The sequence below is a fragment of the Drosophila busckii genome, chromosome 2L, assembly GCF_011750605.1.
Source record: "Drosophila busckii strain San Diego stock center, stock number 13000-0081.31 chromosome 2L, ASM1175060v1, whole genome shotgun sequence".
In the NCBI taxonomy this organism is placed as follows: Eukaryota; Metazoa; Arthropoda; class Insecta; order Diptera; family Drosophilidae; genus Drosophila; species Drosophila busckii.
Genome location: NC_046604.1, coordinates 18,846,251 through 18,872,051, shown reverse-complemented (window position 1 = coordinate 18,872,051; position 25,801 = coordinate 18,846,251). Strand labels below are relative to the sequence as shown.

Below are 25,801 nucleotides of genomic sequence, written 5' to 3'. Positions count from 1 at the left end.
CATTAATATTTTTCTTGTGCTTTATTTATTTGCGTCCTTTTCTATTACACGCATTCCTCTGCGCTTTGTGTCCGGACCACTTGAAATGCAATTTCCACAAGAAATATTCCACTCAAGAGTATCAAAATACGCGACGATGGCGACAACAGCATGGACAAGCTCTCCTCTCTGCCATTGGCGCTGCTTGCTGCCAAAGTATTTGTGTTTTTCAAATATGTTTTTGTTTCGCCAAAGTTACACGCCACTCTGCCAGGCAGCCAGCCAGCCAGCCAGCCAAGTAGACAGTCTGTCAGTCAGTCACTCAGATGCTTTGCGTTCTTGTCAGCTCATCTATGTTGTACCTCTGGTTTATTTTAGTGATGTGCAGCTCTAAAAACGAAGTACCAACAATCAAATTTTCAATGCAGATTTATTATTTACAATTTTGTAAAAATGACTTAAACTGTTACTAAATCATAATCAAAGCTGAAAATAGAACATGTTGACTGATTGTGAGTGGCAGGCTTCAAAGTAAAAACAGCGTTGCATGCACCATAAAACGTGTTTATAGAAATTGCAGCACCACCACCACAAGCATTATGGAAAAAGTAAAAATAAAATGAGCTCATGGTTTGGTATGCAGCTGCTTTCTTTACTCTCGCTCTGGGTTACTCCCACTCTCTTTTTTCTATGATTTTTTTCGTCGCACATAAAACGACAGTTGAACTGCCGCACTAAATTACTAAACCACGCACACACCAGCGTGCAGTGTTTCCCTTCGCTTATTTACTTATATGCTGAAATAATAAAAAATACTAAAACTTTCGTCCTGCAAGTACAATTTAGCTTCGCCTTGCATTTTTCATGTGTTTTTGCTGACAAAGTTTTTATGACCGCAACATACAACGATGCATTGTTGTTTTTGTTGATTCAATTGGCGCATCACCAAGACTGTGCATGTATGTGTGTCGTCCTGCGCATAATGTGCGTCTGTAGGAAAAGCTTTGTAAAATCATTAAAAGATGCCACTCAAATGCAGAGACTGAATCTGTGCACATGAGAAACATCAGAAGAGCACAACATGTTAGGCAAATATCATTGACTTTAAAATAGGATCTTCTTCCATCAGCGGTCTATACACCAATTACAGTGCTAATGAAGCTTTTTGCCTTCTGATTATTCTAGCTGCAGCCGTTTCCTGGTATCGGACTTTGCGTTATGCGTGAGCGTCGAGCTTATGTGCAGTTGCCTTTGTGTTTCAATTATCTGCCTGAGTGAGTAATCAACAATTAGTCGAACTTGTGGTGCCAGAGATAGTTAATGCTACCAGTTAGGTAAGCTAATGCCAACACAATTACTCCAGTGGATGTTGATTTAAGCGCATTTATTTATAGAAAAAATTCGTTATGAGTTTGAGTTGTAAATACGTTCGCCTATGACTTAGTTTTAAAAACTTGAGAGCTTATTGACTATGGTTATCGACATGCTTATAGTATGTTTGAGTGTACACAATTTGTTGCTGTTCGTAATGCTTTAGTGCCATCTAACTTCGTTGAGCTTGCGCGGATCTACATTCAGTCCGAGCTTCTCCAGTTTGCGCACCTTTCCCATTTGCTTAGTGAGCTTGCGCTTAAAGACAATCTCACGATTAAGGTTCATAATCTCCATGGTGTCCAGTTGCCTGATGTTCTTAATTGTCTGCAGTATCAAGTTATCGGTCAAGTGTAGCTTGATGCTGGACATTTTCATAAAGGGCGCATCCCGACGTCTCAGCTCCTCCCTGTAGGCGAAGAGCGTGTAGTGTAACGAAGGCAGCTGGGGCAGTGGTCGTTCCAGGCCCGGGAAGAGTTGCTCCGCCATCGGTTGACCGGTGTCTTGTTGCTTGTTGAGTATTTTAAGAAACTGAAATCTCTACTGTTGTGATCTGCTTGAGAGTTTGCTGTGCAATGCGAGTCCTTTGCATCAGGCTGTGCATTTTATACGCACGCACAACAGCTGTTACCTGTTGCCAGCTGTCCTGGAACGATGCTGTTTGCTGGAAAATTCTGGCAGTCCCTTCCGGGAAATCTTGAGCAGCTGCACTTAGACTACCTGATGCTGCCAGCAGCTGCAAGTGACAGGCACGCGATTAGCTCGAGTCTGCGCTTAGCTGGTCCAGACCAAATTACATTAGCTCAAGCAGCTCACGTCTCATGTATTGCCAAAAACAACGCTAAAACGTTGTCGCATCAGGCAAATGCGATGCTAAAAATTTTATGAGCGCGTGACCTAGAAAATTCCAACTACATACATCATTTTTTTATTTTTTTTTTTTTTGTTGGGGCAGTTACCGGTTTTTCGGCTTTGGTTTTTTACGACCATTTGAAATGGCTTCTTTTGCGTACTTTGAATAGAGAGCACATGGCACATGGCGCATTGCAATTAAAATAAATTGCATTTGCTCAAAGGACCGCGAGAGCACACTGCAATTTTGAGTCAAAGGGCTGCATAATATTTAATTATACTCCAGCGGCGTTTGCATTTACTGTTGATAATCCTATCAAAGCCTATGGACTTTCTCTCACTCTCTTTCGCTTTGTGATTAAATTACGAGTCGAGGGCAAATCAAAATACATTTTAAATTATTTGAATTTACACAAGTTGCTAAATCTTTACTTTATTGAGCATTTTCTTATTCAGCAACCGCTTGTTCTATTGACAGCATTTATAGCCTTGACTTATCAGCGATGTGTTAATCACAGTAGCAGTTGTGGCATGCAACCGAAATGATTGCCGCCGACACACATTATCTGTATTATTAATGAGCTGCATGCCGCATATGCCACACGCGGCGTGTTGTTGTTTCCCCTGCTGATATTTCTGCTGGACTGTTTGGCCGGCCAGCACGTTGTGGGTTTGCTGGTGGCTTATTCTGCTTTTTACTCACGTTTCCTTTTTTTTTTTGCTGCGTTGTGTTGTGTCTGTCGGTTTTGGGTGTTTAATTAATTGAAAGCATTTTTACCGCCGCTTTGCGGCTGACACCAGCGACGCATCTTTTGTTACGCATTGACCGTAATAATATTGACTTTCTGTACACAGTAACGGCCAATGGCAATCACAGCAAGGATGCCAAGGACACACATGCAAAATAAATGCAATTGCGGAATGTCAAGCCATAAATGAGATGCTGAGAGAGAAAGCGCTCGGTCATCTTTAATTAATTAAGAAAAACTTATGCATAGATATTTTTAAGCACTGAGTATGAGCGCTCATTTTAAAAATAATAATATACTTACTATACAGCAAATTAATTGACTTAAATTGCATTAGCATTAGCTTTTATATCTTTATCTTATCTGTTAACCATTAACTTAGGGTAATTGGCAGCTTAGTCAAGATGAAAAGCGCGTTTGTCTATTTGCATTCATTGATATTATAAGCCAAAATGGCAAACAACAACATGTGAAATAATAAACAAAGCCTTTACATCAAGTCTATTTATTTACGAGGCAGCTCGCAGGCATTTGGATATTTACATAAGCTCTGGCAGTGTTGCTAATATTTGTACCTGGTTCATGGCAAGTACCTGTATTTGTGTTCGACTGGCATATTGATTGAGTTTTTCACCGAAATTTTGCATATTGAACGACCGTTTGAAATTGAATTACAATGAAATTGCCAGTTGCGGCATTTGTGTGAAAATGTATGTGAGTGGTAGAGCGATGCGGTTTACGCACACACACACACACATACAAATATCTATGTACGTATATCACAAAGATGCTTGCCACAAAATAATGCAGAGCCTTATTTGAGCTTGTTGGCTGCTGCGTAAAGTGAGCAACTAGTGTCCTTATGTCGATTAAAAGCCAACATAATGGCTTTTAATTTAATACCATCATTAGATGTTTTTTTTATTCATGTAATGCTTGTGTTCACTTCTCTAATTTGTTGTTATGTGTAAAATGTAAATTCATATGCAATTCTTAATTTTGGCCAAAATAGTCAAATGCACATTATTCAATTAAGCATAATATTCCAATTATTCAAATGAGATTGTTGAAAACAAATATGTGTAGCCAAATTGCAAATTTTATAAAATGACAACAAATGTTATGCAAAATTACGCTGCGGTTATTATGGGCAACAAATGTCAAACAATTCTTTGTGATCGTGGTACAACTATCTGCATAATTTTAGCTGCCACTATTGGTCTCGTGGTAAATACCGCGTGTGCGAATTTTTATACATTTCAATTTATGCTGTGCTCCAACAATTAATCAATATATGTACGTAGCTAGCCCATTTAAGAGCTTTGCATTGCAATTTTACAGAGAACAAGAACAACAATAACTTTTCACTAAAGGGCTGCGAACACAGAAGAAACACAGCAGCCGCATCCTCTTGCTGTGCGCCTGTTTCGCTTCCTGTGCGAGTGTGTGCACTATGTGTTACCATAAAGCAGCTCGTAAATTTCTGCACATTTACCATGTGCAGCAGTTGGCCAACGAAAATCCTCAGAGTTGCCACACACACTTGTGTTTATGTTGTGCAGTATTTCGTTATTGTTGTTGTACTTTTGTGTTGTTACTCACTTCCCTTTCTTTTTTTTTGACTTTCAGCTACATCTGCGTGCAACAATGAAAGCTCAAGCAACAGGAATTTTTCGCGAGCTACGGCCATTGTCCACTCTAGTGTGGATAGTGTGTTAACATCACCAAGCAGACAACAGTTTATAAATGGGTAAGTGCAAATAAAAATCTCTTAAATTAGTTATATTGCTGCTGTATTTTATATTATTACAAGCGTCCGTTTGTGGCCAGACACTTTCGTTTTTTTTCCTTTCACTTTGGTGTAGAGTATTCAGCAATACGCATGTTTGAAATTGCGTATACGTTGTCGGTTTATTAATTTGGAGACTTCTTTCGCTCGTTTTCGCTGGGTTACTCCCTGAAATTTTCTGCTATGTTTAATTGTTTAACGAATGTAACTACCGAAAATGCAAGCTTGGCCACCTTTGAAAATAAATGTGTTAGCAAATCGTAAAATTAGTTATGTAGCTACGTTACCGAAACATTTGTACTCATGGAAATAATAAACACACCTCCAGCTGTCATTATAATTGGCTGCTGGACATTGTGCAAAAAGTGGCGCAGTGTGTGCCTATAGCGTCGATCTGCGTCCAACCAGTTGGAGTGAAACAAGCAGTAGGCCAACTCCTGGCTGTCGTCCATAATCAGATTGCAAATGTAGCAAAAGGGGAAAGTTTGCATTATGACATCAAATAGGAAAATGGCTGCGCCCAGGCCAGTCCAGAAGCTGGCGAAGAACATAATGTTTATGACAGTCAGACCCATGACGATGCCAACCAACAGAAACTGCACGAATATTGTGGCAGAAACAACTGGAGCGAGTGTGCTGCAATATCTGCAAGACAACATTTAAATGATTAGAGGTTAGGCGCAGTTCGAAGCGTAACATACTCTAGTATTAGCCTGTGATCCCCAATGCAGTTGATCAGCTCCGCATAGTTCTGCTTTTCCGTCAGTTTTGTGTTCGTGCGCAAGCGGCGCAGACGCTGCTTGAGTAGCGTAATGTGGGCACGCAGCATGAGGAAGTAAATAATAGGGTAGGAGTCAGCCATTTGGTCCTGGAACACCGCACCAGACATCCACACATACTCCAGTATGGCAGCTAGCCAAAAGTGCTGCTTGCTCGCCTCTGCGTCAATAAGCGGGTTATACATCCTCCAGGCCAGCTGACCGCTCAGGGCGCCTGCCAGAAACGTGGATAGGGCATAGAAGGAGTACATCACTTGGAAGTACATGTAGACCTGATTGCAGCGCGCCACCCAACGATGCATGTGCAGCCGCTGCTCGTCGCTCGTGCAGCGCTGGTCCATGCGATCGAGCAGCTGCTTGGCACGGCTGAATCTCTTAATGCCGGCGAATGTGTAGCACGCCTTGATGCTGGAGCCAAAACAGTTTAGGCCCACCTGGAGTGAAGTGAGGAACTGGCCCGCATTGAAGCGGCGAAAATCTTTGAAGTAGCTCATCAAAAGCGACACATCCAGCAATATTATGACCATGACTGTGGTTATCACGGTCCACAAGAAGTAGATGCGACGCGCTAATTTCTTAGCAGGTGGTATCCAACCGGCAACCTGCATGCCTCGATCTATATAGACGAACGCATCGCGCGACTGGACCTGCTCTGTTAGTGGCCAGACGTGCATACGGGCGAACGGTTTGCTGCGCATGTTCCTCCTGGTCTTTTCTTTTGGTTTAGCTTGTGGCATTCCCTTTTTATAGTCAAGACATTGTGATAGAATTTTTAATTCTTTTCCGTTTCTTTTTCTGCCAAGTAAGTTTTTAATTATGCAGTGAATTTTATTAAAAGTTTCTTCAATTTCTTTCAAATATTCTTGGGCAATTGTTTGAATAATTTAGCTTGGGAATTCATAAGCTGACTAAGCAACTGCCGCGCCAAGTAACTTTTAACTATCAACGCAACGAACCATTTAATGCACAAAAGACCGCTAACAAGCAGCCAAAGCGTACCAATGTATGCTTTGACAATGCAGCCTCTTGGCCCGAATGCTTGGCGGTTCAAAGACAATATTTTGTGTGGCCTTAGACTGGCCATTGGGTGCTGGCTTGTATTTGTGGTATTTCAAACACGCGATGCACGCTGCGTATGAGCTATTTTCTTAAGACTCCGCGCGCTAAGGCCACAAGCTACGGTTGCTTGCCCCCCAACCAGGATTTAGCTGCTTTAGCTTCGCTTCCGCTTTGTTTAAATCCCTTTGTGTGTGTGTGTGTGGCTGCTTCATGTGCGCGGTATTATGTGTCTCGCAAACTCCTTTATTTTATTGAAAGCATCTGTGAGTTATTTTTATAGAGCCACTTTATATATGCGTGTGCTGCCAGCCAAGTAGTCAGCTAAGGGCGCAGGAACAACAACGTTGTTCAAAATGCGCTGTCATCTTGAGCAACGGCTTCTTTATATGACCAGCCATCGTCCATTTAAAGCCAAACGCCATGCACTTCAGAATAAATATATTTAAAAATACTAAGCAGATACCTGAAAACACTCAATATAATATATTATAGTAATTTCCGCTCTATATGTAGCAATCAATTTCAGTTTTTTAATTAAAACGCAATAGAGTCGATTTTACTCTGCACTTAAAGATTACGTCCAACAGACGCTTGAAATAAATCAAGTGAGCAAAGCCAGCGTCTAGTTTTGCTTTCAACGAGGTCATTGAACAAGGAAACGCTCCCAATTGGGAGCATACGAAACTGTTTGTAATTTAAGGGAATGTAATGAGCGATGTGCAAAACATGCGGCGGTACAGAGAAAAACCAAAAACTCACAAGCCTCAGTGCAACTGTCGTCTTCGCTGTCATTTCGAATTCTCATTAAACTTGCTAGTAAAATGAAGCAAAAACTCAGCTGCCAGCCCTACACATTAGTTTTGTGCCCAAATTGCAGACAGAGAACTCAAAGTTTGTTTATCAAACTCAAACAAACAAAATATTCATCATGTGAACATGTCACGAGTAGAATTTTTCATGTTGCTTCGATTTGTAAACACTCTGTGAAGCTTTAAATTGGCGATTTCTTATATATATGAGAAAATTTGCCATAATGGCACGCCATAAACATTACTTAAATATTTAGTGTAATAGTTGTGTGGAGCAAATCTAATTAATAGTAACAAGAATTGCTTCGTTTGGTCAACCATTGCTCCCTACATTGCAAGCGCAATAAACTTCACAGCAGCAAAATCTGTAAAACTTTTGTTTTACGCATAGTTAGTGGCAATGGCGAATAACCGACTATCTGAATCTCCCTTGCTTTATGTCCCTGTGTGTCCTTCTTACTATTATGTGAGGTCCCCGAAAAGTATGCAACACAATGCAACTGAAAGTCGCTGGCGCAATGTGCTGAGCCTGCAACTGGAGCTGGAGCTGGAGCTTCGGGTTAGAGTTTTGGGCGTGGCGTGTTGCGCACAAACTTTCACAACATTTATCTTCGTTATTATGACGCTCGAATGGGCTATCAGCGCCAAGTGTAGCGACTGTTAAATATTTGAAAAACAGAGACAAACACAGCTAGAAGAAAAAGATTGTGTTTGCCGGCTCTGAATGGTGCCCCTCTGTAGTCGCGTAGTGTCAAAAAATGCAACAACTTGTCATGCAGCAAGAGCGAGAGCTAGACACGACTAGTAGTAGTCATTGGCACGCTGGGGCAGGCTGGCTGACTGACGTAGCTGTTGCCATTGCATTTAGCAGGCAAAGAAGACAAAGCAGCTCTAACGCCAACGACAGCGCAGCGCCCAGGCAAACTATGGACCGGTAGTTGTAAACGGGAAGGAAATGGTAACTTTTTCCTGCACTTAATTAGTTTGGGCATAAGTGGAGCAGAAAAAGTTCTCCGCCATGTTGCTGGATTGGGTTCTGTGTGTGAGCTGCCAGCTTCGAGCTTTAAAGACGATGTCATATAGCATTCGAAGCTGTGCTCTGCTGTGCTGTGCTGGGTGGTGAGTCAGTCTCCAAGGCTAACAGTTTGTCCTTAGCCGCGCTGGTCTGACTGCGTCTGTGCCTGCTTCGGCGTGTGTGTGTGTGTTGCCAAGGAAATTGCCTCATAAATGTTCATTACACAGTTCTCTGCAACTGTCGAATGAATGGGCGTTCCTTGTGGGTGGCTTGGGGGAGTGCTCTCGAAAATTCAAGCATAACATTATTGTAACAGATAATTTTTCTTTGATTTATGAATGCAATTTAAATGCAGCAACAGATTCAACTGCTAATCATAATTTAATACGAATAATAACACTTGATATAGAGTTATTCCATTTTAATGTCTAAATTAAATTGGTTATTTTTATAAAACATATATCAAGATTCTTAACATTATTTTGTATTCTTTTGTTGTGCAAGTAATTAAAAAGCCCCAGAAGATTATAAGAAAAAATACCTCTAAGCCAGCGCTTAGATGTGCGTGCTTACACTATACACAACTTGTTTATTTCGCATCCTTATCACATTTACGAGGCAGTCGCTGGCCGACCCAAACGTTAATCACATACTTCACACCTTTTGCATCCTTTCCGAGCTTTTGTTTAATTTAAACAAACAACAGCGAAGCAGAAGCGGCACTGGGCATCGTTTGTAGCAATAAGCAAACAATAAAACATTAACGCAGCTGATAAAGCATTGGAGCTGCGTGTCCTGTCCTCTACCAGGCCCACACGAATGTGTCAGCAGGCTGCTTAGCGCCCTAATGCGATTATTAAGTGCCAAGTGCGATGGCAGCGCTTGCGTGTAAAATTCATTATATTAGCCCCGCTGCGTGAGTTCATTGTCCCAGTCACATCCTCACGAACACTCATTCATGCATTGCGCGTACTCAATATCCGCTGGCAGGCCCGCACCCGCACCCGACCTCTTCTTCATCTCCATAGCCGCATGGCCCATCTCCGGCTCTGGCTCTGGCTCTGGCTTGGCTTGGCTTTGTCGACGGCTTCTGCTTGTTAACCGCGACAGTCCGCCGGCTGTGGCGCAATAAATTAAGAGCACAAATAAATCATCCATTTTAATGTGACAGTTCCGACAAACGCGCCGTTTCAGGCACCACCGTCCCTAAGACCAATTTGTACGCTCGCTGAAACTGAAACTGAAACTGAGGCTCCAGCTTCGCGACACGACGAGATTGTTTTGAATGCGTCGCCCTGCGGCCATCCCTTCCCTTCCCCTTTGCTGAGTGTTCCCATTGACGTGCCTCCCATATTGTTTGTTGGCCATATTTGGCGGGTAGCATTCTCTTTCTCAGGGCCTGGCGTGTTCTCGACTTTGCCCATTGTTTGCACATTGTGTGGCCTGGCACTTAGCTCTGCGCCCCCTACCCTGTCGCTTGGGTAGCGCCAACCTTTACGAGGACATTTTGTTTGCACTAAGTACTTGTCTAACTGCGGCACTTAATATTTCGATTCTGGCGCGTGTGCATAGCTAGTGCCGGCGGCCGCTTCATTCCGGAAGTGCTGCCATTACACAGTGCGACAAACGTGGTGAGCTTCTAAAAAGCCTTTTAAGCTGTGCAACGTTGCGTATGATTAATAAGATTTATATTGACTACAGCTGGATATGCGGGTCATCGATAAACTGAAGACAAATTGCCAATATCGAGCTATAAAGTTATTGGAAATCCCTATATTAAAGTAAAAGAAGAAGACCCATAAATTTAAAATTTTCAAAGATATTTAAACAGCAAACCTTTTAGATGTTTTCTATTCCAAAGTAGCAAGCCATTTACTTTCAAAAAAATGTATTTGTATTTAAGTGAGCAGAGTCGTTGCAGATGGCATCACAATGCTGTTGCAGCAATAAGCAACAAGCCACATCGACCGACAGTTCGACAAAGGTTGAAGAGTGACAGCAACATCTTCATCAGTTGACACCTCATATCCTTTTTCCAATTGAACTGGCGTGGCTAGTCCAAGCCAAGTCCATTAGAAATATTGCGCGCCTTACATTCGATTTCATTATTAGAAAGAATCTTTTTGTTGCATTCAATGTGCTGCCAAGTGGAATGTGCAAGGGCAGAGCAGAGCAGAGCGCAATGCCAATTCCAGGTGAAGCAGCAGCCCAGCACCGATTGAAAAACACAGATAGACTTAGTAAATATGTAGTAAGAGAAATGCCCGATACACACACACACACACACATGACCTATGATAGATGTATGTGAGTGTATTGATTTTGCTACTTGCATTCAATTGGCTTTGCAATGCACTTTTCCAACTTGATCGAATGAATAGCAACTTGGCAAAGAAGCTTTAGTTTATTTCGCATAACTAACATTGTTGCGTCCAAGAATAAAAATGTCAAAGGCTTCAAGTGCAAGAATAATACTTAACATTAAATCTCATTTAATTAAATATTTTAGGTTTGATCCAAGAAAGCATAATATGTCTTTCTGTTATGTTAATTGTCATAAATTCAATAAAAACTAGAAATTAGTGATTCTCTGGGCGAAACGACACGCAACTGTTTACCACAATCAATGTGCACTGACCTAGCCCTAATCAACATCAATTGCCGTTTGCTGGCGCATGGTGGTGCATATCGCGGACCATGAGATATTTTGTAATCAGACAAAAAAGGTATTTTCATTTACGTGGCTAAAATTGGTTTTGATGACGTGTGAGTCTGCTGCGATTCCGCTATTCAAAGCAACAGCATAAGCTGCATAACCATAGCCAACCATTTGACCAAAAAACAAACATCACGAATATGGTAAAACTCATTAGTGCCAAATGCAGCAGCGGCAGCGTCAGCATCAGCAGCCGTCTGTCTGGTCTGTTGCAACAAGGGTGCGGATTGTAGAATGAAATGAATGTATTTTTGACTTTGGAGCTATGGCTCATGTGTTTGACGTGAAATTTAACACATTTCGGCATCAGACTATTTTAGTTGAACCGATTATATAATTTGGCAGAGCTTATAGAGCATTTCCATTACAGTTACTATAGAAATTATCTTCCCAGCTGATAATTATATTGTTTGTTCAATTTGTGTTTGTGCATTTAAATCTCTCTCGCAGTCGAACTAGTAGTTTAAATGCCCATGGGATATGCAATTACAGTTTGTCGGCCCCAAACGTTAAATTGCTTTGCGGCTGGCTTAACATTTGTCAGTGCTGAACTTTACATCCCATCAGTGCAAACTTAAGAATTATTGATTCACTCTTAAAAAGGCTGGCATTACAAATTAAAGTCGCAAGATTGTTTTTGAGTACAAATTTCATAGCTAGTCCAATTAACTTTTTACTCACAGAGAAAAAGAGAGAGAGAGAGAGAGAGAGAGAGCGGGAGCGTCATGTATGCGCTGCTCTATTTTGACGTCGCCTTTAAAATGCGATTATTCATTAATCAGCTTTGAGTTTCTTTGACGTCAGACTGTGTGTCAGCTCCTGTTGGTCCTGACGCTGCGCGAGCTTTTTTAATTTCTTTGAATGCTCTATTTACTTTTTAACTTTGAGCACTGATGTCAGCTGTGCTCAGCTAAGGGCCCCGCCCATTTAAACGCGCCCACGCGCGCAAGCTTAACAGCTAATTTGGCTTTGGCAAAACAGGCCACTAACGTCATTAGTCGATTTGCTAACAAAATCAAGGCAAGGCAACAAGAAAGGGAACTTTTAAAGTGCCATTTTGTCACATCCAGTCACGCCCATGAAAAAGGCAATTTTTTAATAGAATCTCTTGGCAGACAATTTACAAATTCTTAAATACACAAACAACAGCAGCGATGACAGTAACAAGCGGAATACGAAGATTGTAAGTCAAATTAGTTTAGCTGCCAAATTTGTTGTCGTTGATGTTGCAAGGCAAATCGAATCTAGGGCGCATTATCATCCCAACTGCATGCAGTTGGACCCAATGCTGCTGTTAGAGCCTTGTCCTGGCGTTGCAACCAAAGCAAAATCATTAAAATTAGATTACAGAATCCGACGTTGGTGTCACATTTCCGGCGGAAATTGCACTTTGCGTGCGGAACCGTAGCTCAGCTAGCGCCGAGCAAATGACAGATTAGTTAATAAAATCTTTTTGCTGCGCATTCGTTTCGTCCGCAAGCGTCTAAGACTTGGACTTGCTATGCGAGAACGAAAAACGAAACGACCAGAACTAGACAAATTTGTCATGAGCTCCTGCTGGCATATAAAATATGTAAATTTCTTATGACAGTCGCTAAAGTTTATCAGGTTCTGTTTGTATGTTTTTGTTCCTATTTTTTGCTGCCGACAATTGCAACGGGGTAAAGTGTTGAAAGTTCTTTCTGAGACAGGCAGCAGCCAGCCCTTCGTGTTGCGAAAACGCTGCCAGTGACAAGAGCGAAACTTTAAGACAGCGGGCAAAGCCAGTCACAACATAAATAGAGATGACAGCGTGAGATGCTTGCATGAATATCGCTTGAGCGTAACGCAAATATTTAGTTAATAAAATGTTTCAAAGTAAAATAATAACTTTCGACAATAACAGCAAGTTTAGCAGCACGACTTGTTGCATTATTTTTCAACAAGTTCCATGCCACAACACGGAAAGGAAAAAGTTAGAAAAATACATTCTTAGCCTTCGTTGTTCTTTTAGTTATAAGTATGTTATAAAATATGCACATTATAAAATGGAAGCCAGACTAAAGCCGAAGGAATTTGCACTCTCATAGCTCAAAACAGTCGAAAAGCCACACAGACACTTTTCACATAGCGTGTGTGCATTTTTTCATGATTTCCTTCCCGTTTTGGGTTTTTTGACGACAGCTATGTATGTATGTGTGTGTGTGCAGTGGCACTTATTTATTTGCGTGTTTTGGGTTTTGACAGTTTTAGTTTTATTGCAATTGCTTACACATAAATATTTACTGACAATGTTCATGTGCAGTCAACACTGCGTATGCGCTATGCAGCATGTAATATGTATATGTATGACAAAAAATGTTGAATTTTATAAAATTACTACAAAGTGCCTGCTGAAGTGTAAAGCTATAAAATTATTGAGATTTTTGTGTCGCATTTGGTATGCGTAGTTTTATTTTATTGATCAGATTTAAAAGGCTACAGTGCCTGAACACTTGCTTGGTCGCTTGTGTGCCAAAACGAAAATCAAACAACAATTTAACACATAGTGCAATCAAGACAAACAAATCGAACCCCAGAACCGAAAATGACAATAGCAAACAGTCGATTTCGTAGCTGGGAGTTTACGAGACAAAGAATGCAGAAGAAAATTGAAATCAAATTAAAGTGCAACACCAATTTGCAACGAAAGTCGGAAGAAAATCATTGACATCGTTAGAGATGTGGCACAGACCAGAGCCGAGCAGAGCGAACGAAACAGAACAGAACAGTTGTGTCAAAAATAAGCAGCCAAAGGCAATTCGAGGTGCACTGAACTGTGTATCCTCACGTAACTTGCAGTCGAAGCCAGCGGCAAGCAAATTGCTGAGGAGCAGTCTGCTGTTGATGAGATAAGCGCGAGTTGTCAGCTCAGTCAAGCTCGTCCAGCTGTGTACACAGTGCGTATGTGGAATATCTACGAGCTTCACACAAAATGCATCCGGTGACGGCTGCTGCTTTGCCATTTCCGAAACATTTAGCTATTTTTTCCCCCAAAGTATGTCACTGTGTTTGAGCTGTGTATACATCAGTCGATGTACGAAAGTTGGTGCTGAAAATCATTTGCAGGCAACTGAAGATGTTGTTACCTGCAGGAATTTTTCACGCTTGATCTCTGATAAATATTATGTGAGACTAGCCAACAATAAAATACTTAATAGTATTACATCTAAATTGCCATAGTTTAACAAGTAAAACAATTTTCGTTTTCAAATTCGCTGTTTAAATATTTAAAAGGTTTTATTGTGCTGCATTTTTTCAACGCCTGTTTTGTCAACAGCTCGCAAAATTCAAACAAAAATCAACACATTGACACAAAATATTTACCATTTAATAAATGTGTGTGTGTAATATCTAGGGAGGTAAATGTCTGTGCAAATGACTAAACAAATAAAATAATGAAGTTAACAAAATTTAAATTGCCGACATATTTTATTTACACTTGTACGTAATTCCCTGTACACACCCACACCCGCCCACGTCCCATCTGTGTACTTACTTTAGTTGAGGCCTGCATTAAACTTGAAGCATTTTATGCTGTAGGTCATGCATTTTAGGGATTCCCCAGAGCCTAATGATGGATTATTTATCACCATGCATGGTCATGCGAAATCTTTAACCATGTGGCTACATCAGCATTCGCCAGAACACACACACACACACATATGTGAGTATGTATGCACGTACATTTTCACGTCATAACATAAAAAGTCAATTTTTGTTCTCGAGCGACGAGTCGCTTGCTGACAAATCGTGCACGCGGTCAAACGGGCAGTACAGTCAGGAAGGGGAGTCAGAAAAATGAGCATGTCCTTCATGTCACTCGAAGCGTTGAGGTCTGATTTTTGACGAAATCTAATCAAAACGACGATGACAAAATAAATTGCCAACAAATCAAAGGCGATAAATTTCTAAAAAAAAAAACATCGAACTCAACTGCTGCAAGGATAAAATAACACCCAGAATGACGCAAAAAAAAAAAAACCGATTTCTTGTTTCTGAGCCATAACACAATGTGTCGCTCTAATGGTTATGATTATGACGATGATAATGATAATGATAATGCTATAACTACAATAAATATACAAGAGCATGATAGTACAATATTTTGCTTTGCAGGCACAATTAGCCTTGACAACTGCTGGCGACTGTCGTTGGGCTGGTAATGGCATTTTAAGTATTATAAATAAAATTAAATAAAAGTCAACTTTTGACCTGAGCCGGACCCGACGGCTCTTAATTATAATTTAGTGCAATGGCACGCGCGGACAGGTGTAATTGTAATTACGGCGCACGCACCCAGCACCTTCGCGCCTCCTAGAATGGCTTGCAGAGCAAGAAGCGTCCATTTAAATGGCGTGATTAATGCTTGTGTTCAAGCTAGCAGCAAATGCTGTACGCACAGTGTCAAAGAATTGCATTCAATTAAACTATTTAAATTCAAATGCGTAGAATATTCTCATAAATCTAATTTAATACAACTTTTTGGCTCTTTTCTATTTTCAAAGTTTTTTCGCACTATCAAATTTTATGGTTTGACCCATTATGCACTGCACTAACCGCAGTGTGCTGTCCAGATCTGGTTGGCCTTAAAGGGCGCCAGCAACAAACCGAGTCGTTTTACGTTTTAAGTGTATTTATTTGCTCTTTATTTTTATGACTGGGCCCCCGTGTAATTGGCGGTCTGCGCGCGCTTTGGAGCGCAGTCGTATGGCCATATAGGAGCTCTCTTATATACGACGAGTACGAATATAAATGTTGTATAGTGTCAGGGAGGGCAGCTGAAGGGCAAGGCTCTGGTAAGAGTCGTAAAGTGTGCGCTGGTCCGCTTTATTTTTTATATATTTTTTAAATGCTATTTTTGTATATAATTTTGCATCACTTTGTGTTGGCGTTTATATATACATATATATAAGAGTGCGTATGTGTGGTGAGCTCTCTCAGAATTGCTCATTTAAATTTTTAATTAAATTTAAAGTGCACATAGTAGTACGCTCATTTGTTAAATATGCAAATGTTTTGTTTGTGCTCAGTTGGCTTTTTATATGACATTACTCTCTCTTCAATATGCGGACAGAAAAAATCGAATATTAAATTGCGCACATAATTGAGGCGTCTGCAACTCGTCATGCACTTCTACTGTCAAGATGCAACACAAAAACTGATTCAATCATTTTGTGCAGCAATTAATAAAATAAATAAACATGCTTCAAAGCTTAATTCGAAATTCATCAAATGAAATGCTTGCTTATAAATGAATATAACTGATATTGCTTGTTGATTTACCTACTCGAATAAAAAATATTTCATTGACATTTTGCGTACTAGGCTGGCTTAAATTTAATACGACTTTAAGGCTCGTACTGTTTATCGTGGAATTTCACGCTATTTACACCGAATTTCAGTGTCTAGCCGCTGCATTCACGTGATTGCAGCGAAGACAATTGCAACGCCCTCGTTATAAATCATGATGCAGGCCTAGCCAAATAACACTGACACACAACGAGAATGAAAACAACATGTACAATGGCGAGAATAGGATCCAAACATGAATTTTATTTGCATGCAACACGTTGTTGTGTGTGCGCTAACTAGAAATTGTGGTAGGGGAATCTGCACACAGGACGTATGAGCGACGTGCTCCACGCGTTGCATGTGTGGCAGTTACAGCAACAGATGACGACAACAGAAACAGAAATATGCAGTTAGCCAAACAAGAATGACCAGCAACCAGATGCTGACTGCATTTCATTACCAGGGCTACAAAAGGGGCTCAATTTTAAATTGGCTTAGATTAGAGTAGCTGGATGGCTTACATCCTTTGTTGGCTAGTTTCAGGCATACAGAATTATTAATTAGCATGTGTAGCTATTCAGAGCATATATATAGCATATATATTTTAATACATTTTCTGGCAGCCCTGGTCTGGCTCATATTGTGCACGGTTATCTAATTTATGACGTTGTCAAGCGGCTGCAAATTGAACAACTTAACTCATTAATGTGTAACAGTTGAAATTTGGTAGCTACGTAGATGGGCAAGAATACAAATCTTCTGACTAATACTAATCATAAGACCTGTATGCAAGCCGGATGTGCTGCGACCGATTTATTGCATTTGACTGACCCATATAAAGACCAGTTTGGAAGCCCAGCCTTAGCGTGGATTCACTTGTTTAACAACTTGGGCAAAAACCGCAGATGCAACACCGCTTAGTTAGTTTCTATTGCCCAGGCAAGGCTAATTTGAAATTTAATTTTAATGTGCTTAACGCACGACTTGCCCCACTGAATAAAGGCTGTGTGCGCAAGATGCGTTTGGCTGCAGCTACAAGTTGGGACGTCCTCAGCTTCACTTGAGTGTGAATCATGAGCTGAATTTATTAGAGGTACCAGCAGAGCTTTAGTTAGTTAGTTAGTTCGTTAGTTGGCCACAAACCATACAAGGCACTTAAATGCGGTACGAACTGTTGACCTTGCACTGTGTGTGTGAGTGTGTGTGTCAGTGTGTTGGTGTGTGTGTGTGTCTAAGCGTAGCGGATGTTTGTTTTATGTGACACGAACACACTTCAATTTGTTTGCTGTCAACAGAATGAGGCAGGCCATATAGTCAGTCACCTGAGGCACATGCCGACATCCACAGCATGAACAAAAAAGTCAATTGGAAAAATTCATAAAATATTGTTTGTGTTTTTTAACTACATTCAACTTTAAGGTTATACCCAAAAACATTGTGATAGGATATTTGCCACTATGTGTGTGTGTCTGTATCTAAATCTTTAGCTACACTAAAATATTGCCCGTGGTTATGTTTCTTGCCAACTCACTGTCTGAGCTTCATGTGTGGCTTTGGCTGCTAATGAGAAAACTGCAATGCGCTCTCTTCAACTCTCTGCACGCTCCTTTCCCCATGAGCAGTTCTTCTTAATGGCAATGCTTATTGCATTTTACGCTTTACTTTTGCTTTCTCACAGATGTAAGCGAAGCCTCAAGCTCATTAAAGCGATGACAAATCAGTTTTCTTGTCAACAAACAAAGTTGGATGTCAAGTTTGCGGTTGGCACTTTGCAATTTTATACTCGACATGAGCATCTAAGCTGGGCCACGGGATTACTTGGGTATTCCTCAACTATGTCCACAACATACACGTGCTAAAAATTTATGAAATGCAATAAGCTTTATCCGTTTGCTCTGGCAATTAACTTCGAACAAACGTACAGAACTTTTATTCTCTTGAAGTTTCACAAGCAATTTTTATATTGAAAGTTAACAATTTAGTTGTTTGGCACTCCAGACTGCTTCGTTTTCGTTGTTTTCTCTTTAAATTTCGTATGTGGCACTCACTCGCTGTCAAATGATTTTAATGACAGCAATTTGTGTTTGGGAATCGCGAATCATTAGGTTTAGGTTTCGAGAGATATATTTTTTCGCTTACGAAAAATGTCTTAACAGCGAGGGACGCGAATCAAATGAATGTGTTTATAACGCTTAACTTTCAAATTAAGGCCATGGCCCATGCGGAAGTTTCGATTTGTCAGTCAGTGGCCCGAGGGCCCTTTGAAAATTACGCGACGCGTCTCGCAAAGGATAAACGTCCTTAGCTGTGGGCGCATGAGAAAAGAGAGAGAGAGAGAGAGAGAGAGAGCTGGACAAAGTCTTTAACGTAGCCAAAGCTCATCATCGGCAACGTCATCGTTCCTGCCAGCCAACGAATTCATTTAGACACAACAAACTTGGCCAGCGAGCAAGGCAAAGCATGACAAGCCAACTGTTTCCCTAATCCCCGATGCTCCAGAGCGTCGAGACGTCAGGGCGTCAGGGCGTCAGAGCGTTAGCGTCGTCGACCAAGTGTAAACTGAAATGTGGGTTACTGCTGGCGTGATAATGGGTGGGTGTGGGTGGCTGTTTATGTTGTTATAGTATAGCTAAAAATGCTGCTTGTGATTTCTCGCGGCGTGCTATAAAATGATCACACTGAGGGTTTGATTGATGAGCCTTTTGCCTGCTGCCGGCTAACACGTTGCTCCGCTTCCGTTTCGCCTAGGCGTGGCTAGACTCTGCCGCTGTTGATGCAGCCCAAAAGCCAGGGACTTTGATAAGTGTGCTCATCACTCTGAGCCCACGACATTTTAGGCAACCTTAGTATTTAAGCTTTGGCTGTGTACTGTTAATTTCCTAGCTCGCTGCAATTTGCTGAAGTATGTTGGGAAATCTATCATTCGGCTGATATTACCTCACATGCCGCTGAAAACGAAGAAAAACTTAGCAGACGCCCCACAGACTTCAAAGCCTGTCAGCATTGTTGTTGCAATAAACACAAAATAATGCCACAACAACAACAATAACAACAACTTATCACACAGCTGGCTGTCATAAAAGAGCCATAAAAAATTTACATAGCTTGCAACATCAGCGCAATTTGCAGCAAGACACACAGACACACAAGCTGCAAATTTTCCAAACCCCAGCAAAAAACTGAAAACAAACACAAGCCAACAAAATAAAACAAAACGTCTAAATAACACGCAAGATTATGGCCAGCAAAAAGTGCTCTAAAATTGCTGCGTATTCGTTTTGGAAGCGGGAGAAAAAAGCCAAACTCCAGGCAGTCCCCTAAAGTTGATTTTTTATTTGAGTTGGTACAAAAAATTGCGACAATAGGCAAGAGAGAAGCGTCACACTGAGAATTATATGTGAATGGACCTAGAGCTGGGGGAGAGAGAGAGAGAGTGTGAACGACATAATCGCACATTTGGGCGGCTGACAACAGCCTCGCGGAGAAGAAAACTTGATCTTGTGGCGAGTGGCAGGTGGAGTGCCGCACAGGCAACAAGTGCTCAAATTTATTGTTTGCTTGCTGAGTGAAGAAAAAAGTTGAATCTCTTAATAATAAATAATTTACGATTTCAACAATATTTTTTGTTGTACGTATAAAATGCATTATTAAACAAAATTTACTCCTGTTGTTTGCTGTCTTGACAAATTGATGACACATGTAAAGTTGCAATAAATGCTGAACCTGTCAGAGGTCAGGGGACAATTAACGAGTGAAATATACTCCCTCGGGCAACTGTTAAACATGACAAATAGCAAAGCATTGCGGCAAGCTTTAACACTTGCCACAAAATACGTCTAGCCAAGGCAGCGCTTGGCTTTAAACCTACTTTAATAAACACACCTTACGGCGCGGGCTCTTTAGTATGTAAAATTTCCAAGGCTGCTTCTCTAATTAATTCAAATGCCGCCATAGCAGGGCAGAAGCAGAGGCAGAGGCAGCTTGGCATCTTTCAAGCAATTGTATAATTAGTGCTATTTCCATCTCGTTTCGGCAATCATGCGCTTGGCACTCCCGTCTTTGACAGACGCCTCCACTCCACACTCAACTCTGCCCAGTCGAGTCGATTAAACTTGTCCATTCGAGTTGGCGAGGACCGAAGGTGTTCAATTATACAGCAAAGTATGAGAAGCAACGCACAAAATGTCAAAAGCATCTGTAGAATTATTTGTATTCTTTCGTTGATAAAAATAACTTTGGCATTCCCTTTAATTATTTATATATTGTGTGTTGAGTTTGTAGATTAAATCGAAATGGGGAATTGGGCGTGTTACATTCAAAACATTGCTACAATGCTAAATTGATAAATTTTGTGTGAGCAGTCAATGCACACATCACCATATTCTGATGCATATTTACACTCAAGTTCCACATCAAAGAGAACTCGTTGTCGTTGGCACTCCTTCCCTCTTGATGAATAGTAGGCTGAAAGCGACGCCAATTTTACACAAATTAAGAGCATTGCCAAAGCCAGAGCCAGAGCCAAGACTGTTTGCAGTAATGATGACGCCCAGGTGAAGTCACTTTAAAAAAATAAAGCCACACATACTGATACTTGCATAATCCCCGGTGACCTTATTCGTGGGCGCAATGCAAGGCGCGCGTGCTTAAGTAATGAGGCCCGAATGAGACGAAGAGGGAGAAGTCAACGGCAATTAGAAGACGCCAACAACGATGTCGACGCTATGTCTCAATGACTCGAATCTTGTTGATTTTGTGTTTCATTTTTGGTAGCTTGTCTTAGCTTGTTAGTAAGTATTATGCAGGGGGTGGGGGGCACGCTGATTGCGCTGTTATCCACGCTTGCATGTGCAGAGGTTAAACTTTCAATTAAGTGTAGTGCAGTGTAGTGCAAGTTTATTTGCTGTTCGAGGCAAAAGGAAAAGTGAAAACTGGCAAACAACATGAATAAAAAAAGTGACCAAAGTAATAAAACGAAATGAAATGAAACGGAAATGAAACCAAACGGCTTCCAAGTAAATAGACAAACAACACAGCTCGCTGCCAACGTGCAAGTTTTATTCCACTTGCCACATGCCACATGTTTCGCTCCCGTTATACGCGCTCTTCCAATGCATGTGTGTAAGTGAGTGTGGATGCTAGTTAAAGTTTGTCCAAAACTACAATAAGAACAACAGCTAGAGAGCAACAGTATGCCAGCAAAGTTTCAGCGCTCAAAACAAGTTGCCAACGCCACACACACACCCAAAGTCACACACACACACGCACACTTGGATGCAGAAGTTGATTCCGTGTTGTTGTTGGCCTGTGCTTAAGTCGTAAGTCCTCTTTTGGAGTTTTTGACTTCTCAAGTTCAGTTGCTAGCGCCGTTCTAATGCCAAGTTATATATTAAGTAAAGCAAACATGCACACACACACACACACATACACACACACTGGAACTCCACTCTCTCACACCTTTACACTTGCCATCATTCTGCTTTAACTACATGCGCGTACCCATCCCTCGACTTTAGTTAGTTTACTTTACTTAATGCAATACACATACATTCACACATATGGGACGTATGCTGATAAATATTTATTTTTGACTCCAACTTTTTGCTCGACTTTGTTAGTTATGCAGTAGATTAAAATATAAACTTACTAATGAATTGAAAGCTGCGGCGACCCATGCGAGAAATAGAATAAGATATATGACTGAAACAAATTGAAAATGGAATTAGATTAGTGTAGCGTATACGCAATTTACTGCAAGCCTAGTGCAAACTTCAACACGATGTAATCATATGTCAATGTATGTGTGTGTGATTACACGAAGTTATATTTAATTGTTCGTTTTTGCTGACCATCAAAGGCAATAAATTTAATTTAGTATGCAAATCGAAATCAAACGTTGCAAACCAAATTAAAAACAAATAGACTAAAACAAAATGGCAACAAATCAAAAATGTCGCCAGCTCAAAAGCTATCGTCGGCAAGCCCACAAGGCAAGAGCCAAGGCCTATATTATTTTCCAAACAGATTTGCCTTGCAGTCACCCAAAACAATGGCCAAGCGATGCATCCGATTTGCAACAGCAACAATTTGCATAGACTACCCATCCGACTAGTGCGTGTGACCAGCTTCCATTCACCCCTGATGAGAGTCGAAGCGGGCAAATGTAACTCTGAAAATACATATTTGCCAAATGTAGCGCAGATGGCTCCCAATAGACAGGGCAATATGCTGGGCCTTTTTGGGCAGAGCACTGGGGATGGAGCACAAGGGCAGGAAAATGTAAATTTCTTTATTGTTGTTGCATCAAAATTGAAATTTAGCATGCAGTTGTGTGTGTAGAAAGCGCATGCGAAACAATTTAACGGCTTAGCCCAACTTTAAAATACTCTGTAACTGATATGAAGCAAAGCCAAATGGCCATTTGACTCTTTATGCTAGATCATGAGCATTATTTATGTTTTACGCACGTATTTATGTATTAAGACCATTCCGTCTGTTTGTGTGCTGCATGTGGCATGCCACTCCAAAGTGTCCGCACTATATGTGCCAGCCATTGTAGTGTGAGCAGCTGTGCATGTGTGCGAAAGAGTTTATAGCACACTTTAAGGCGCCATAAGCTTATATTGCAGTTAATAGCACATAAAAATTTTACGTGATAATGCAACGCACCACAAAAGTGGCCATCGCCTGCAAGCGACAGTCAAAAACGAAATAGAAAATAGAAGCACACCATAAACCAGAGCCCAACACAGTGCAGCAAGTGCTACTAAGCTGCCCAACTACAGAATTGACATCATAAGCATGGAGCGTAGCTTGCAATTGATGCTAACTATTTAAACATTTTTAAGCAATTTGCTTAAGTGTCAGCCTGCTATATAGAACAGCCAATAGCGAAAAGATTTATTTAACTATCTATGTATCGTATAAATGATTAAAATACTTGAACTTCTCGCACGTGAACACATCATTCATTTGCCTCTATATTCAAACTAAAGCTGTATACTTAATTGACATCTATTTGGCATATTTGCTTGAAAAGTTATTACGAAAAACTGAGCACACTTTTTATATAAAATGCTCAGCAATATTGTTTGTTCAATGATTGAAATTCGATTTAAACTTATATCAAAAAATTATCACTTGATTAAAATTTAAGTGCATTTACACTTCGGATCATTTCACGGCTTTAACATATAGCTGGCTTATTTTTGCTGCTATTTTTATTCTTCGTGTGAGTTTATTTGAAAAAAGTTCTAATAGATGCATGTCAAAAGTCAGTGTGTGTCAGTTAGTTAGTTAGTGGCGTTGTAAATAACAACAATACAAAACAGCAACAACACAAAAACAACAGCAAGCGTAGCTATTTAGCTGTAAACAAACTCACATATATTCAACCACACACACACACACACACAGCAGCAGCAATGCAAACAGTTTAAGTTTGGTCACTGCTCTGGTGGTTGCCACGCCTCCCATCAATCACAAATGTTAAGTTGCTGGGTTATTGACCAACAATATACAGTGAACACACGTAAATTATATTTTTATAATCAATAGAGTTTCATTTGGTTTGGTAATCCTAATATTTGCTCGCAAGTTTGATTTATGGTCTATATCTATATCGAAAGAATGCATAAATCTGACTAGTTCGCTCAGCTAGAGCATGACTCGAGTTATGCATGTGTGTGTGTGTGTGTGCGTGGCTGCATTTGTGCATCACTTAAGAGTGCAAATAGCAAAGTGAATCAATTGACAATTTAAAAGCTGCTAAACAATTGTTGCCACAACAAATACCGTCTTGCCACATGCCACATTCCAATTCAAAGCCACTGAGTAACAGTCGTTTAGTCAAGCGTTGAGGCAATATAAATGCTACTTCTCAACTCTGACGAACACTTAGTCATGCATAGGGTTGATTGCTAGATGGCATCAGTTTGCCTCGCACCCAAACAATTTACTATCAATGCACATTGTTGTCACATTCGCTCTGTCCAGTTGCTAGTGTGTCGTCTGTCTGTGTTGCTCTTGTACTCCCATAAAACTTGCTCTTTACTTTGCTGACTTTGAAACAATCGCCTTAGCCACAAAACTATGCTTCGTGCTTAATGCTCTTTCCCAAATTGAACTTATAAGAATCAAGCACTGAATTGTTATCTACGGTGTGTGCGGAGTATTGAAAAGTATACATTTTTTAAAGCCTTATGAGTTCTCTCAAAGGGCAACAATTGCTTCGGATATGGCAACCATATAAATGTTCGTTGCCAGCTTTTCATTTCAGTTTACAGGGCTTTTGCGGTCTAGCTCATCCTTATTCAGCCATTTTCTTTACTCCCAAGCGCCACGCCATACAATTCCCCCAATAACAGACATTAACACACACATACAAACACACACATACAGTAGCTTCTACACAGAGTTTTTATGTGCTACAGTTTTTAATGTTACAATGAAGTTTTGGACATCCTTTAATTGACTTTTCATCCTTTTGTGTAATTGTGTGTGTGCTTATTTTTTTTAACATTTCTAAGCGATGTGAAGTGCCCGACGCTGAGGACATGAAATTTGCTCACATTGAGACTATCAAGCTTGGATCTAATCTCCTGCTAGCTTTTGCAATGAGGTTTTTTCATTTCCGTACCAATTTTGAATACTTTAATAGGCAAATTATAGATTTGGGCAGACTGATATATGTACATAAGTTACAGTTTACAATTTAGCTTAGACAAAACAAAGCCAGAACTGAGCCAGATATCCATGGATATGTAAATATATGTGTGAATGTATTAATGGGCAACATCAACGCTTCAAATACTATGAGAACAATGAACATATTTTGCAATTTTCGTTGTCTTTTCATTGTCAGTTGTCATAGATAGAGAAAGTTTGACAAAAGCATCCTAAGGGTCACAGAACCCACACAGATACGCACACACACACACACTCATGTGTTCACATGGGCAGAGCTTATGGGAGTACAAGCCCATTGATAAGCTTGCTTGCAACATATTTAGCTTTTGTTGCTTGCCCATAAGTTTTTGAACTGAAGCCTTTTGTTCTAACCCTTAGCCATAAAGATAGACACTTCGTCAGCTCTGCTGCTCCTCGCCACCTGAGTCCGTGCCACTTATAAAAATCTGCTACACTCGCCTTTGCTGGCATTTTGTAGGGCGTTTCACCTTAATTGTAGTTTGCTTTTTTGTAAATTTATTATTCGCATAAAAACGCCTTCAACCTTTCGTTTGTCCGACACTTGATTCCAGGTGAGCCATACAACAAATTTATTGCTTACACTAATGGAACTAATAAAGGTTTCCAAGGGGCGCAAATTTTATAAAATATTTTCCGCGCATAATTAACAATGCGAGATATC

General features: G+C 40.6%; 2 protein-coding genes across 2 annotated transcripts; both read right to left on the bottom strand.

The window, feature by feature from the left end:
* Positions 1-1,512: 1,512 nt before the first annotated feature.
* On the bottom strand, positions 1,513-1,839 carry LOC108606100. Its single transcript, XM_017995947.1, has one exon. The coding sequence runs from the start codon at positions 1,837-1,839 to the stop codon at positions 1,513-1,515; it is 327 nt and encodes a 108-aa protein (XP_017851436.1).
* Positions 1,840-4,901: 3,062 nt separating this feature from the next.
* On the bottom strand, positions 4,902-6,217 carry LOC108607612 (odorant receptor 42b). Its single transcript, XM_017998564.1, has 3 exons — positions 5,442-6,217; positions 5,028-5,385; positions 4,902-4,973 (listed from the first exon to the last, which is right to left on the bottom strand). Exons 1-3 carry the CDS (start codon positions 6,215-6,217, stop codon positions 4,902-4,904), a joined length of 1,206 nt encoding a protein of 401 aa, XP_017854053.1.
* Between the last annotated feature and the right edge of the window lie 19,584 nt (positions 6,218-25,801).

What these genes read in the sequence shown, in the direction of transcription:
- LOC108606100 (XM_017995947.1), bottom strand. Translation starts at nt 1,839, where the DNA reads ATGGCGGAGCAACTCTTCCCGGGCCTGGAACGACCACTGCCCCAGCTG.
- LOC108607612 (XM_017998564.1), bottom strand. Translation starts at nt 6,217, where the DNA reads ATGCGCAGCAAACCGTTCGCCCGTATGCACGTCTGGCCACTAACAGAG. An exon ending in GATCACAGGCTAATACTAGA is followed by an intron (nt 5,386 to 5,441) that starts GTATGTTACGCT and finishes GTTGTCTTGCAG; the next exon opens with ATATTGCAGCACACTCGCTC. An exon ending in CCATGAGTACAAATGTTTCG is followed by an intron (nt 4,974 to 5,027) that starts GTAACGTAGCTA and finishes TTATTTTCAAAG; the next exon opens with GTGGCCAAGCTTGCATTTTC.